This window comes from Erithacus rubecula (genome assembly GCF_903797595.1).
Source record: "Erithacus rubecula genome assembly, chromosome: 3".
NCBI lineage: Eukaryota > Metazoa > Chordata > Aves > Passeriformes > Muscicapidae > Erithacus > Erithacus rubecula.
In genome coordinates, this window is record NC_136689.1 from 8,738,420 (window position 1) to 8,754,811 (window position 16,392).

General features: G+C 38.4%; 1 protein-coding gene across 1 annotated transcript in view; it reads right to left on the bottom strand.

Annotated features, from left to right (window-relative positions):
- Positions 1-16,392, bottom strand: part of PTPRN2 (protein tyrosine phosphatase receptor type N2) — a 628,212-nt gene that overhangs the window by 360,824 nt on the left and 250,996 nt on the right. The window contains exon 10 of the mRNA XM_079300304.1: positions 2,883-2,969. Within this exon, the coding sequence (XP_079156430.1) occupies positions 2,883-2,969 (87 nt within the window). The remainder of the gene's footprint in view (positions 1-2,882; positions 2,970-16,392) is intronic.

Genomic DNA, 16,392 nt, shown 5'->3' on the forward strand with positions numbered 1-16,392 from the left:
TTTATGTCAATTCAAACTTTGCAACAAATCATCTGTAGAGATGGACTGAATGCCCTGGAAGCCAAGCCTGGGGATAGCCTGTGAAATGAAGTCCATCCCTAAAGTTGGCAGGACTGTGAAAAAGACAAAAGATAAGATAAGCTGATTAATTCCAAGCACCAGCTAACCAAGAGCTGCGTGTTGGATTCCTATCCGTGGCAAAAGCAATTGTTCACTTACCTAACTCCAAAGCACAGGGAAGAGCTAAAAATATATGGAATAGTGTAAGATATTTGCAGACAAAACTAACTAAAGACAATAATTTATCAGTGAAGCAAATCCTTTAGATTTTCTTCGGGTGTTTTCAGGGAAAATAAACTCGGGGAATTTAAAGAACTTTAAAAGAACTCACCCTCTCTCCTCAGTTCTTGCACTATTCTTATCTTATGTGATGAATTTGTCTACACCCTCAAATTAACCACGTGATTCTCATTAACATGACATTACTCTGAAATCCTTGCAATGATCTAAAATGTCCAAGTATGTATTATTACTTCCCAACCATTGGGAATTTTGGAGGGAAAAGAAAGAATTGAGAATTTTAGACCAAGCAAGTATTCAGTTCAGAGCTAAAGTAGGCCAGTATGACAAATTCTCACTCCTTTTATAATTCTTCTTTCTCCAGGCTGAATGATAGTTTTTTCTACATACTACATACATTTTTTACCAAAAAAAAAAAACCAACCAAAAAACAAAACCAAAAACCAAAAAAAAACCAACCCCCCCCCAAAAAAAAACAAACAAACAAACAAACAAAAAGAATCTTTAAGGAAAAGGATACTTTTAGCTGCCAGTGAAACAAAATAAATCACCCACAATGCCTAGCCCAAGTAAGGAAGATATTTCCTGGGAAATATTTCCTGATATGTCAGGAAATGACATGATATCAGGTTTTCCCTGAAATCCCTCTCCATGAGGCCACTGAGAAGCTCAGAGTATTCAAATTCCTACTTTTTTTTTTCCACTGATAGTGGTGCAATGGCAAGAAAACAACAAATCCAAAGTTTACTATTTTTTTGGCAAGGCCTTTATCTAAAGCTTCTACTACTGCTTTATCTACTTGTCAGCTTCACCTTCCTTTAATACTTTATGGGTTTAACTGAGTCAAAGCATCTCATTCTCTTGAACAAAGAAAATTTACTATGGATAAATTCTTCACTGATTTGAGATTTAGGATAACCCTTCACAGATTTATAGATTTTTATAAATTTTTAAAAATAGACTGATAAAAACATTGTATGGGTAGAAAGAATGCTCAGTCCCATTTGGACTTCCTGTAATTCATGCCACACTTTTAAGGTACTGACCATAAAAATATTTTCAGTACAGTCACATGACTGCATATTAATAGATGCTAAATAAGGAGCTAATTCTGCACATTAAAAGAAAGGTCCATCACAGCTGGCTAAACCACTTGAAAGATATTTTTCATTAGAGAACAAATCTACAGCCTATCAACTGCAATGTGTTGTGATTTATCAAATGATAAAAAATAACCAAAAGGCTTTATACTAACAATTAGAAAGGGGGGAGGAGAAAGTGCTCTTGTACTGTAAATGTTAATGAAGCTGAACCCACTGATTCCAGCTTTGAAATTGTTCCATGGGATTTCTCCTTTAAATGTGCAGTAGACTTTACCTGCTAGTGTTCAAAGTCAAGGGTACAAATTTTCTTTAAATTAAAGATAATAGAATTTTTTTTTTTTTTAAATTTAAAGAGTCAGTATTCATAAAAATATATCTTTCATTATATGCAACCAAAAGACATTAATCAAAACCAACAAAATACAGGAATATTTTCCTTCTCAACAACTAAAGCCAATATACCTGGTATTTTCCAGATTTCTGAAAAGATTTTCTTATCAGGTGTCCATCTCTCCATATAAATACAGTAATAGAAGGGGTACGACATTTCTTTTTTTTGTTTTACAATCAAGAATAAACACTTCCACGAAAGATGGAACATCATCAGACCATGATTTCAAACATGGTATTAAACAGTGAATTCTGTTCTGTAAATGAGGATCAAAGAGCAACTGATGGCAGCACAGGTGAGGCTGAGAAAGATGCTGCACTTCAGCAACACAACTCAGTCCCAAACCTCCTGAGGCACAGGCAGGAGCTGGATGCCACCCAGACATCAGTTATTTACTGGGTGCCCAAGACGTGACTTCTCAAAACTCCCACAGCTGACCCTTCTTTTCAATTACATTTACATCAGACTGCTCCTATTTTACACAGAGGACGAAGTTTTGTGAAGTACATGTTTCAAAATGCCTTCAGAAAACCCTCAATCTAAAACTCTTTACTAGACATGGCAGATCATAACCTCCTAGTTCATGAGATTAGCATGCAGAGCATTCATCAGGATGAATCATAGAAGGAAAATCAGTCCTCAGCATAGCTGAACTCCCTGTGACTTGTTAAATAAGCAGCTGACCAAAAAGCATGACCTTGTGTGCCACGTGCCAGACTCAAAGCCAGGCACCCAAGTTTTTATCCATCTCTGATGTCTTTTTCCCCCTGGCAATTCTGGGTATAGTGACCCTTCAGAAGACTTTCCTTACTGAGAAACTGTTAAATAAAGTTAGCAATATTTATATAGTATTAGGAACAGATTCTTTTTCTCTATGAAAGCAGGAAAAAATTAAATTCTTTATAATTTTCCTCAAAATAATCTGTATATAGGGGTTGTTACAAAGATCATCTATATTCTTTTTTCCCTCTTACCCACTCTCCTTAATTTTGACAGTAAAGAGCAGATATTCCCTTGTAGGACAAACTATTCAAAAATAATGAGACATCCAATAAAATAAAAAAAAAGGAGAAAATCCATGTACATACTTGACATCATCGAAGACACTCATCTGCAGCTTCAGGAGATCTGCCACTTCCTTTATTAACTCCAAGCCCTTTTCCACACTCAGGGGGCTGTTGAAAGGGAGCAAGAAAACAGAGCATTAAAAAAATGGAACTCATCAATACTTGAGAGGCTAAAGGTCCCAAAAGAGTTATCACCTTGGCCTCTTTGAGTCTGAAAGCCACCACTAACTGTATTCCTGTCACATAGTGATCGTGATATCAAGGGAATTGGGATCAGGTGCTTCTTCAGGCATGATGAATCACCTGAATTTTCCAGCAATAAGACAAACAATAAGGTGCAAATGGAATTGTTAGGAAGTGTAATGGGCCCATGATGCAGCAACCAGTTCATCTCAGTCCTCAATAAAAAATGTAATAAAGTAAAAGGACAGAAAGAAAGAAAAGGATTGACGAGACAAGGAGGGAAACAAACAATGAAAGTCAAATTGCAGGCTTGGTATCAAATGGACAAGTGAAAAGCATATTTTTAAATTCATTAGATTTTAAAATGAATCTTTGCCCAGTGAAAGGATACAAAATTATTATGGATTTGAAAGTAAACAATGGAGCAAGACACACAGTCCAGAGGACACTGATTAGATACATAGGATTTAGCTCGGTGTGTGCATACACTGCTGACAGAGCCCTCTTTAAATCTTTTTTAACCTTTGTCAACGCCACATTTACATTTTTTAATTTAGAAAACAGGTTGCAATCAAGTCTAACACAAGATGACTGCTATCACTTTAAAAAGCACTTATCTAGATGCAAAATTTATATTTGCAAAAATTTCAGGTTATTAGAGTTGCTACAACTCTAAAGATGTATTAAGAACATTCCAATCCTAATATGCAGATCATACCTTGCTTAGTTGTTGCTCAGTACTGTGGAACCCAACACAAAAGTATTAAGAAAATAAAAAGATGCAGAAATTATATAAGTGTCCAGTGAAAATTACAGAGCAAACATTCTCTGTCTAAATTGTGATCATAGATTTATCCTCAACATTGTTAAAGCCTCAAAGGCCATAAAATTATACCTTACAAGCTTATCTAGCTTATGCCACAGTAAAGCAGAAACAACTTTGCTGAGGTTAACCCACAAGAAAAAAAGGTTCTGTATTTTTTCCTTCAAGGATTTCTAATAAGTAGGAGAAGAAGGTGCCAAAAAAACATGTAGTATTAGAGACAGAATCTTTTCAACTGAACTAAGGGAAAAAGATTTTTTTCAAAGCTTTTATCAAAGGTCACTATTTCTACCTCAGAGTTGAAGTTTTTTAATTTAATTTTGCACTATGGTAATTCATTGCCACTATTTTATTTATTGTCTGCAATGAACACTGAAGGGTTTGGGGTTTGGATTTTTTTTTTTTTTAATTTGTTTTGGTTTTTGTTTGTTTAGTTTTTTGGGTTTTGGGGTTTTTTGTTTTGTTTTGTTGGTTTGGTTTATTTTTTTGTTGTTGTTGTTTTTTTTTTGTTGTTGTTGGTTTTTTTTTTTGGTACTGGTTTCTGCATGCACTGCCCTAAGGGCATTTCTATTTAAATAATGGAATATCTCATGTGGATCTTAGTTAGGATGGAATTGCTCAGCCTCCCTACATGCTTCTAGCCCCAAATGCTCAAGAGACCTCCTGTCACACAACCAGAGGTAGCCCCTCAAGGCACCAGATAAATATAGAGTTTTTCTAGATGTCTAAGACAGAAATGTTCTTGTGTGAAAGTAACAAAAGAATCTGATTGATTGTGTAAGGAAAAAAAAAAGTATTATAGATTATGCATAAAACTGTTATATTTCAAGGACTGACAGTGGATAGAAACGTGATTATTCCCATCACTATGAAAGCAGATTGTCATAGTTACTCTGGGGTTTATGTATTAATTAAATCTTTTCTCCTGGAGAGGTTGGCTTAAATTTTGCAGAAATGATTGGTGTCAGCAAGTGGGCTTTTACTGCAATAGGAGTCTGATTCAGGCAAAGGCTGCTGTGTACATTGGTGCTGCTTTTTAACCAAGGGAGCCTCACTTGCAAAGCTCAACCTCCTATTCCCAGTTTACCCCTCCCTACTCCCCTGAAAAAACCAGGATATGCTGCAACAAGGCCATGCTGCAGCAGCAAATGGGGGGTGTAATCAGAGCATTTGAATGCTATAAACCAGCAATAATGCTGGAGGGGAAATGGGTGAGAAAATGGTGCAGGAAGGGCATTGTTTTGCAAGCCTGAGCATCCAAGAGCTTTCTTAGTAACTCTCATGCAACATCAGACTCAAACACAAAGGCTCACAAATCATCAATTCAGTTTGATAGGCTAAGAAATTATCATTCATAATAGCACAGGAAAGCTGCAGGTTGAGTATTCTATGGTACCAATACTATTACTGATCCCACAGTCATATTTGAGGATTCCCATTAAGAATTATTACAATCATGATGTTTTCCAGTGCAATTTTTCCAACTTTCTGACACTGATACAATCTAGTACTGTTTATTACAGTTCCATGACAGCTGTGTTGTGGAACAGTAAAATATTCAAAACCTTTATTGAAAAATGCCAGGCCATGACTTTCCACACTCAATTAATGCTTTGCTTTTGTTTAGTTTTTCATTTAGCTCATTGTTGCATGGTTTGTATGGTGATTGCCTTTAACTTTGTTTGCATGGAGAGAATCACACCATTTCCACCAGCACAGTGCTAACCAAACTGACCTACCTTGAATAACACCATTCACCCACATCACCCCTCTGATTTCAGGCTTTCACAAGGACAATCTTTCAAACATCACCTCCTGCCCATGGCCCTCCCATTCATCCTCAGTGCAAGCACTCAATACTTGTAGAACAGATGATATTTGTGATCTTTCACATACTGTGCTTAGTTTTCAGCCTGCTCAATTCAGTTTCTGTATTAGGGAGTGGGGTTTTCTTGGAAATATGTTTTGTGTATTGATTGTGAGGGTTCAACAAGTATGAAATTGATTCAATGGGAAGTGCTAGACAAGAAAGAAAGATAAAAAATAAGTGTTGAGATAAAGAACAGTGAGACACCCCACACTGAAGTTGTAACAATAGAAATAAGACTCTTTAGACAACCCTGACAACTGAACTATTTGTTCAAGGCCAAAGACTTGGAGAAAAATTATAGGTAGAGTTCACACAGCTTCATCTGAACTGTCAAGATGGTCTCTGCAGTTCCCAGTGGGGGAGCTGGGAACTCTTTTGGTGCTGGGCTTTGCTGGCACTCCAAGCAGTACAGCAGAGAGTGAGTCCCTGGGCTGTGGCCCCTCACATTCTAGGGCTAACACAGGTCCAACTCACATGAATTTTCTTCTGGCAGTCTATGATAAGGCATTTCAGTACACCAGTAACAGTGAATCCTTAAAAGAGAAATCACAATTTACACAAGATACAAAGCATGAGCTGGAAAAAAAAAAAAAAAAGGCAGAAAAAGGACTTCTCATGGATGCTATTTATGTTTTCCAAGCTCTCTTGAGTCTGGCTATCCCCTTCTATGTCCAAGAAAACTAATGGTTTCTGCAGTGCCTTTAACACCCTGCTTGATGGCCACTGGAACAGGCTCCCCAGGCCACAGCACTCTTGGCAGAGTTCAAGAAGTGTTTGGACATTAGTCTTGGGCACTTGGTGGGATTTTTGGGGTGTCCTGTGCAGGGGCAGGAACTGGACTTCAGTGATCCTCATGGGTCCCTTCCCACTCAGGATAATCTATGATTCTATGATTTGATTTTACCACTACTGTTTTGATTGCCTTGAAGGTTTCTGATCACCTTTGGCATAGATTTTGGACTCAGGAAGAGTCAGCTGCTGGATGGCAGAGCACCTTTTAGCAGATGATATAGATGTTGCCAGCTGAGATCTTGACACAGTGCTTACTTTGGGTTTCCTACCTTTGCTCTCATCCCATTTGCTGTAGAATTTTTTTCCACCTTCTTTCAAGGTAACTGTAATAATAGAAGCTAAAAGAAAATGTGATACATGTCGCTGTTTAAAATAATTCTTTTGAGGTCCTTTTAGGTTTCCATCTCCAGTTCTCTTAGAAGATGAAAAGAGAGTCAGGAAGTATATAAAATTCATGTATAACGTACTCCCTTCCATTGCTTTATCTTCTAATACCACCTCTACCCTAATTGTTATTTCTTTAGTTGACAGATTCAGACCCTACTGAACCAGTAGCAGGACTCTATTTTACTCAGAAGCCAATCTCTATCTCATATTATTGGTAGAGTATGCTTTGACACACTAATGACTATGAATAAATAAGTGGGGAATTAAATATAAATATTTCCTTTGGCATTTATAAAGATAGATAGATTGATAGATATAGTTTTAAAGTCTTTCAGAGTGTCATCTGCAAAATATTTCACTACTGCTTTTGTTTGATCTCACTTTTCAGGGCATGGTTCTTGCACTACTATACCTCTTAGAGAATATGGCTTATATTTCTGCAAAAAATAGCCAATATTATATGGTACTCCTTCATCATCCCTTCAGATGAAGTGACTCCCCAGCTCACTTCAAGACTCTGATGTCATGATTTAACATCGTGACATAGCCATGAAAACTTCTGTATCCAGTTTAATCATGTCAAAAATAAATCATCCAATTAAGATCTACCTGGTTGACCTAAAATAATCCTGAGTAAATCAGCTTCCTATAAGTTCATCAGGAGTTTTGTCTAACACATGCCAAAAAAAACCCCAAAATAAACAACCCAAACAAACAAAAACCCACAACAAACAAAACAAACAAATCAAAAAAGGCAGGATCTATGCTATAAAGCTATTTTTTAGAGATTAATCTGAAATGAAAGCACAGGAATAAATATCTCAACTTTAATGTGAGCAACTGGGCACTTCTGAAAATTAGTGCAATCCATTTTAATGCTCAGGAGTGAATTTGGAAGCCCAACTTTATGTAACTATCAAAGTATTTCCACAAAGTGTACTGGACATTGAATACAAGAAAATTAGATTGGCTGGTGAAAATAAGATTTTGTATCTTCCAGTGTCTAGGTCTCTCCCAGTGAGGAAGCTGAAAACAGAAATATTTTAAGGAACAATCCACTTACAGAGGTAATTTAAATAATAGAACACTGAATGATAATCTTCTGCTATTGACTATTAAGATTTAACTTTTCAATTTAAAAGAAAAATGCAGCGATGAAAAGTAATTTTTAAAATCTTCTCCCAGGAAGTTGGCACAACTTAGAACAATCCCAATAAATGAGTTTCTCCTTGGTTCCTGCTACAAAATGTATAGTAATGCTAGCCACTTTCTAAAAATCTGTTTATACAATCCCGCTCTTTTCAGTGGTTTTATATATAAATGAGAGATACTTGTAGCTAAACAAATAATTAATGAGGAACAGAATATATCTTCATCTGGGAGAGGTCTATCAGGTTACCCCTGTCAAGACATCCTCCTGACCTGCAATTCCACTGCCCAGGAAATGAAGGCAATTACACCAGCTTTCCTTGTCAGGTGGCAGCATTGTTATATAAAAAATAATAATGTTATTATTCCACTTGCATCCATTCTGGATCTAAGAAGAGAAAAACCAACACTATTGGCTCTATATACTGCTCCCTACCAAATATGGGGGAGATGTAGTAGCAAACACTATGCAACCTGAAAATTAACTTAAAAGCTTTGCTCATTCCCCTATCAAAAATTTGTTCCAAACTTTCTGAACTCAGGGGCTCTGACTGGTTTTGGAGCACATCTTGCTGATTTTAGAGCATATCTGGAGCACCCTGATCCCAATGAAGTTAACTTCTGCTTCACTGGTGAGTTGGAAGTCTTGCTAAAAGCCTGCTGTGGGCAAACAGAGTAGGAGAACAGAGTCTTATGGACCAGACTTTCTTCATGAATGACCAGTTAGCTCACTTTGACAGAAGGGTAGTGCCAAATATTGGATGCTGATCTCAAGACCAGTTCAGCTTCATCCTCTGAACAATGTTTCAAATGGATTCCACGTTTTCAAGATATTCCCAAGATTAACTACAAATCTGATGAGTGAGAACAAACATTTTGAATAATGGCCTATTTTTGACCTGGACCTAATGATTTATGCATTCAAGGCTCAAAGTTTCCCCTTCTGGTTAAAGAACAAAAAGGAAACATGTAAATGAAGGCACAGGAGGAGTTCTGTGGGGAGCAACACTGGCAGCATGGCCAGCTCTGCATGCTGAGCTAAATGGAGCTCAAAGTCTAATGTGAGCCAGTGGGCAATGTCAAAGGGAACAAGAGGAAAACAGAAGTAAACAATGATGAAAACTATATGTTCTGTATTTCCCAACACGCCTGTCAAAACAATTGCATAAATTGAACCATTTTGGTAGCAAGAAATCTGATGCAGTCATACAGATGGCTTGATTGCTGGCTTTGCCAAGCCTGCTCTCAGCCCAAGGAGAGCAACATGCAGCTCAGTGTTATGCTGAGGTAATGCCAGTCTCACAGAAAGTTGCTCTCACTTGTTTTTCCTCCTCCCAGTTGCCAGGTGCCTTTGGAAACCCACTTACTGAACTCTGAAATGGTCCCTTAGTGCCATCCTTCAAATTATGTATTGTCTTTACCAGACTGTACCTAGTGCCCTTCCAATACTCTGTTTAGCAATTGTAATGCAGCACTATAATGGACATCCAGTCAGCCCTGTCAGATTAATTCAATTGAATCATTTTCTGCAAAAATGAAGAATAATATACAGTACAGAAATGGGTCTGACATTGGGAATTGCAGTCTTTAAACCTAAATGTCAGTCTAATCCCCAGTAAAATCTCAAGTAAGGTAAAGTTCAATACACCTAAAATTTGCTTAGATCAGAACACAGGCAATGATGGCCAGTTTGCCCATTTTCAAAAGTGATGAGCACTACAATAAAATTGCAATGCATTTTTCTGCAGACTGAAAGTTGCCTGGATGCCTAGCTACAGCATCCTCCCAGCAGCATCACTAAGTCTATTTTCTGGGCAGGTAAATGCCACTCACACCCAGTCTCTTTTGCTGCCCAAACTTGAGCACAGTGCCATGGCCACTCTGTTTATCTCCCATGGAGAATGTTCAAAAGTTTGGTTACACTTGAACTCAGCTTGAATAGTATTTAATACACATCTAAATCACAAAATGAAGCAGAGCTTGAAAACAGCATCTAGGACTTTTGGGGAGGAGATATTTTATTCTGACTTGTGTTGACTTTAAAACCACTTTCAATGCACACATGCTGAAAAAACTAAGTTTGGACCAGCAATCCTCCCTACTCCTGAGTGCTGCAAATTAAAAGTTAGGTTCTTTTTTGTGCATTATTTCTCTTTCCCTGTTGCTTTTAGACCTGAAGATGAACCACTGGGCCATCAAGAGGATGATGGACAGTGTTATCTCCCATTTCTGGTACAGAGAGCACTCTTCCAGCAGGTGGGAGTTAAAACTGCTCAGACCAATTTCAGCAAGGTCTCTTCCATGTCCTGCTTCACCCAAGGCCCACAGTAATAAGCAGAAGACAGACAGAAGATCCTAGGCACAGTGCCTGTCAGCAGAGCAGCACTAGACATGCTGGATCCCCGAACATCCTACTTGTTTGGCATATCTCAGTGAAACAGGGAGATATTTTGCAGTCTGGGCTGTCTTCTGGAGTCTTCAAAGGTCCCTTCTAATCAGTGGAAGAAAGAAGGTGTCTAACCTCCCTGTGTGGGTATGTCTTCACCTGTCTCTCAAGAAGCTCAACGATGTGAAATGAAGTGGATGACATCCTTGGAGAATATATGCAGCATCCAGCAGTTTGGTATCTAAATGAGGCAGGCTGGCTTTCACTCTAAATTCTGAAATAACCACATTTCAGCTTTACACCTAGAAATGTGCCTTAAAGGGAAAAGATATTAAACACATGGGTAACAAAGACACATATCCAAAGCTCTTGAAAACAGGAGCTGAATGGATGAAATCCGTTGAAGAATTTAATTTCAGTAATCAGCTTTTATTAAACAATGGGAGCTACACAAAAATTATGCCCTGCAGGCCAAAGTGTTGGGTTAGAATTGGAAGAGTCTTTCTCATTTGGTGCTTTATCCCACAGGTGCACATGTTAGGAAAAAAAAAAGTCTACCAGAAGAGCTGTCTGGATGGGTTCACCAAAGATCCATGGCTTCCTGGGGTGGCACTTTAATGCAGGATCTAATCTGAATTTTGATCTGAAAAACATAATTTTGTTGGTCCTGCCTACCACTATATTGATTCCAAGTGTTTATGTTTAAGATTTTAACAGTTATTCCCTTAGTGGACACAAAGAGGAATTTCTTTTACACTGAAGAGTTTTTTAGTACTGATCTGAGAACTGAGGTCTTTTTTTTTTTTTTTTTCCTCTACTGTTTTAAAATACTGAATTTTAAGAAATATGAATTCCATAGTTTAAAATAATTATTTAAGGACGTTCCACCTAACATCTTAGTTTTGATTGACATCAAATCAGCTTCCTGTCACTGACTGAGCAACAGTCTATAACAGTATCACTTTCTTAATATGCAGCATAGTCTCGTTAGTACTGAAGATAAAAAGCTAAACCTAAAAAAAGAAAAATCAAAGTTCAGAAATATGAGTCTGGAATACCATATGGAATGCATTAGAGAGTCAAATAAGGAGTCTGTCTTTAGGATGAATAACGTTGAGGCTGCTAACACCATTTGGCAGCAGTATGGACATTGACTGGTGCAGGCAAGATCCCTGCTGGTGGGAAGCTGGGAGGAGCAGCCTGGCCAGCTCCAGCCAAGCTGCCACCTCCCTCCGTGCCTGGAAAAGAGCAGGAATGTCTGTCAGGGGGCTGAGGCTGAGTGACAAGGCTCTGGGAAGTGTGGAGGTATTTCAGAGCTTCTGTAAAATGATTTATATGTTGCTAGGAACTGTCTATTTGCTTATCACTTCCTCTAATTTATACAAAATTTTAAATCCAGTAGAGGAGGACTGTTGGAATAGGTGACTTCAGCATTTTTAACCACCCACCTTCCTGGGCCAGCATCAGGTTTGGTTTCTTTTTCTTTGGTTCTTTCCCATCCTCTCTCCCCTCTCAGTGCACTGCTTGGCAAGGAGAAGTGGAGGAGCCAGAATATCAGGACTTGGGTTTTGCCTTCCATGGGCAAGGGGCTGGTGCACACCAGCCATGACTGCTTTGCCTGCTAAAAGCAGCCAAGAGAAAAGGATCAAGAGCAGAAAAGCAATTTCCAGCTCCTGGTGCTGGGAACAAGGAGTGAGAAGAGCCATACTGAAGGAAGCACGTGCAAGTTAACCCCAGATCTGAGCCAGCTCTCAGCAGCAGCCACCAGCACAAGATTGGAGGTTATTTTAGACTGCCTCAGACATGTACTGATCTTCTAAAACTAGCACTAAATGCAGGATAGCCAAAAAGTAAGTAAGAAACATAGTAAAAGGTAATTCTGGAAAAATTCTGAGGGAGGGCAAGAGAAGTGGTCAGCTGAGATCTGCCTCTGTAAGGACCACTTGAGGATCCATCTATTCTGTGAAAATCAGTGTCTTGACAAAAAACATTATGTTGGTTTATTTTGGTTGATTTTTGTTATTATTGGTTTTGGGGGGTTTGTTTGTTTGTTTGTTTTTGCTTTTTTTGGGCTTGGGCACTGTTGTGTTTACCCTGCTAATAATCAAGTAAGATGAAAAGACATTTCAAGAGCTATTCAGTAGCAGTATTTAAAAAATAGTATTTCCTCAGTTCCCTGAGGGAAAACTTAAACAGTGAGAGGGTGTCTATGAAACTGCCGTTATTCAGGCACTTGTCCAAAACCCAGACAAAGAGTAGAAAAACATAGATATTCTATCCCAGGAGTACTAGGAACACCAGATCAAATAAATGAGAATATTATACATGAAAAAATCAGTCTGACTGATTCATACTCTGACTCCAGAAAACAGGAATGGTGCCACGTTTTCCTTCCATGATCCTCATGAAGCACACAAACCTTGTGTTTAAAAATAACATCAGCCAAGCACTTTCCATGTGCCACTTTTACATGTGCCCTGTAGCCTAGGCCAAGAACAGACATAGCACAAGGGAATTCCTCTTGCCTTATACCCTGTAGCAAGAGTATTCTTTCTGAAAATAAATATGATTATGGTTATAATTCTACAGACAATTAGTTAATGTGATTATGTATCTGCTTAACAATTACTAAAAATCTCTCATTAAAAAAAATCTCCTCCTGAACTCTTGACCTCAGTGATACGTATTAGACTAGTTTGTGTTTTGGAAATGTAGGGAAATGGGCCTTCAGGATTTGCATGATTTTTTTTAAATTTTCAATTCTGAAAATATGTGCCACCATATGAAGAGAAGGAGTCAAGTATATAGATACAGCAAATCTTCAAATTTTCCACAGCCTCAGAGCACAAACTATGAGGAGTTTAAAGAATATATTTTCTTTTTCTTTTTTTTTTTCCCCAAAGTACTATTTTTGTTAATGTCTATTATTCTGTTACACTTATTCCAGCTGAATTTCATCTACAATTGTATTCCTTAATCCCTCAATGTATTTAAATCCATCTGGAATTTTTCCTAAATCCTCCACAGCTCTTCCCAACAGAGACAATTTGCCAATGGGGTCCCACTAATCTCTGTACACGCTGAGGAGCAGCAGCTCATGACAAATCTTTCTCTTCTATCTCATAACCAGCTCTTAATCCTCAGTGACACCCTGCCCCTTGCTCTGTGACTCACTCTACCTAAAGTCACTATGAAGAGCATCCAATTTATCTCCTGTTGATCTGAAGGGTAGGAACAACTTGTGGTTTTGCTGTGACAGCAGCTTTTATCCTGGGAGAGTCTGAAGCAGCTCAGCAGAAGGTGCTGCAGACCTGAGGGTCTTCCATGTGTGGTGCTGCCACAAAGGAGAAGAGAGGGTCCCTGGCACAGTGGGCCTCAGATAAAAATAGCCAGGACTTAAATTGTGTAGCTTAAAATAGCAATTTATCATCAATGTGGTCCCAGACTCTGTCATCACAGCAGTTCTCTGTCTCAGAGAGGCTGCAACACTATGGAAACTTTTATTGCAAGAACAGTTTCTTTTGGGTTTCCCTATTTTTTTCTTTTTTTCTTTTCTGCTAAGATCAGTAAATATTTTAACAAGCAATATAATTGGAAACTCAGCTATTGATGCATTAAATAGATTGATGTGAAATTCTTTGTGTACAAATTTCATTAGTAACTGAGGCATGGGAGGGCAACTGATGCTACTGCAATAAACAGATGTAGCTCTACAAATGTTCCACTGGAGATTTTCATTCCTCTCTTCCAACTAATGTCTCCTGGGAATTGGCTTCGTGGTGCTTTTTAGTGCACCAACACCACTGCCCTGTGATGTGGAAGTTCATTTACCAAACCTGGTTACTGCCAACTTCTGAGCCACACACCTCACAATCCAAAGGAATGATTTGCCTCAGGAGGGAATAGATGGAGAAGGGTGTCATCTATTCATAACTCAAGGATGGAGCAAATGCTCCTGCCACCTCAGGCAGCACACAGCCTGCTGGAAGTGACAGAGCAACACAGTGACATGACTCTGCCATTCTCATCAGGCTGGCAACCACCAGTATAAAGCTATTGAATCCAGCCTTCTCCAACTCCTACTCCTCTTTTTCTAGGCACTAAGGAAGTCTCAGTCATCACAAGAACAATGCATATTATCCATACAATGGAGAAAAATTGAGCTATTAGAGGGGTTCACTGAAGGTCACAGAGGAGGTAAATGCCATGGCAAAGACTACCGGGAACATTTTTAATACCAAATTTATAGTGTTGCCATTAAATTCTTTCTGACCCTACCAAGTCTAAAAAAACCATTTAGACACTGAAATAGTATTTATTTCTCTTGTCTGAAAGTGCCTGTGAGAGCAACTCACCTGATAATCTATAATGAAAGTTCTGGGTACTGATGCTTTAAGTCCATGGTGTTAGAACAGCCTGACTTCTCTGTCTGAGTTTTGAGTTTTTGCCCATGGTTCAGTGCAACTTCATAGATCTTGAGGCACATATCTCCAGTAAAGACTTTGGGAAGCAATGTATTTCACGGATTATTTTTTGTTTGAACACAATCTGTGTCTTACATTTAGTTAAATAATTATTAATTTTGTAAATGCTTCACATTTATCCAGAATTCATGAGAGCAACCAAATAACTTGGAAGCACAGAGCTATTCACTGGATTGTTTGAGAGCTGCCTGAATGCAGAGCACTGTTATTGTAATCATTTTAAGGACACTGCAATTTTATTGCATTGGGCTGCACTTCCATTTTTTCATGCTTGTTTCCTCAAAGGCTGTATTAGCCATAAAACCTTTTTAGGCTTACTTCTGTTTTGACGGCTCAGCAAATTCTCACTTTCTGTAATTTTTACCTCTTTTCCCACCATCAGTAAGTGTGAATCTAAACCTCTTAATACAGAGAGATTCAAGTCCAGACCAATTTGTAACACAAATGACACTTGCTAAAAATCAATGGCAGTGGTTGGGCTATGAAGGTCAGAGGAGATAACAGCATACTGGAAACAGGAGAGTGAGAGAGAAGTTGAGAAGGACCAACTCTCTGGAGTTATAATCAAAGTGTGACACTGTGCCAGCCTGTGCTTGCATTACTTCAAACATTCAGTACCTCCAGCTGTGTTAATAGTAACAAATTCATACAGATGCTTTGTTGCCTGCAGAAGCACAGAAATAATGGCAATAATCTGTGCCATGATTGTGCTGCCCTCCCTTCTGAGGCTGAAATGGACCCCACCAAAGTATTCCCTAATGCATTTTAAGCTGAATGCTAGAAACAGCTACAGGGTTCACTTGTCGTTCACCCTGAATCTCTGATGCAAAAAAGCCTTGAAAATGCAAACCTGTTCTTTCATATCAGATTACTTCTTCATACAAGTAATTAGTAAATGAGATTGAGGATAAATGATAATGCATATTTTAATGTACTTTTGACTTTTTGTTCCTTCCTTGCCTTCAAATCTCCCATCTTCCTTCAAGGCAGCATAAAGCCCAGAGCAATTTATAATGCAAAATGAAAAAGAATATTCAACAATACAGTGTTCAAGAAAAGCAGTTGAAGAAACACAAATAGTAGTTCATAAAGGGTCTAGAGCACCTCCCCTATGAGGACAGGCTGAGGAGGCTGGGGCTGTTCAGCCTGGAGAAGGAAAGGGTGTGTGGGCACCTCAAAGCAGCCTTCCAGAATCTGAAGGGGGCCTACAGGGAAATCAGAGGGGGCTCTTCATCAGCAAGTGTAGTGACAGGACATGGGGGAATGGCTTCAAACTAAAGAGAATAGTTTTAAGTTAGATGTAAGGAGGAGATTCTTTACTGTGACACTGGCACAGGTTGTCCAGAGAACTTATTTTCAAATTTGTTCACTGATTTTCTACTTATGAAATTACTTCATTCTAATTTTTAGTGGTCGAGGATTTACATTTTATACACATAAGATGAGCTAAGAAAGTG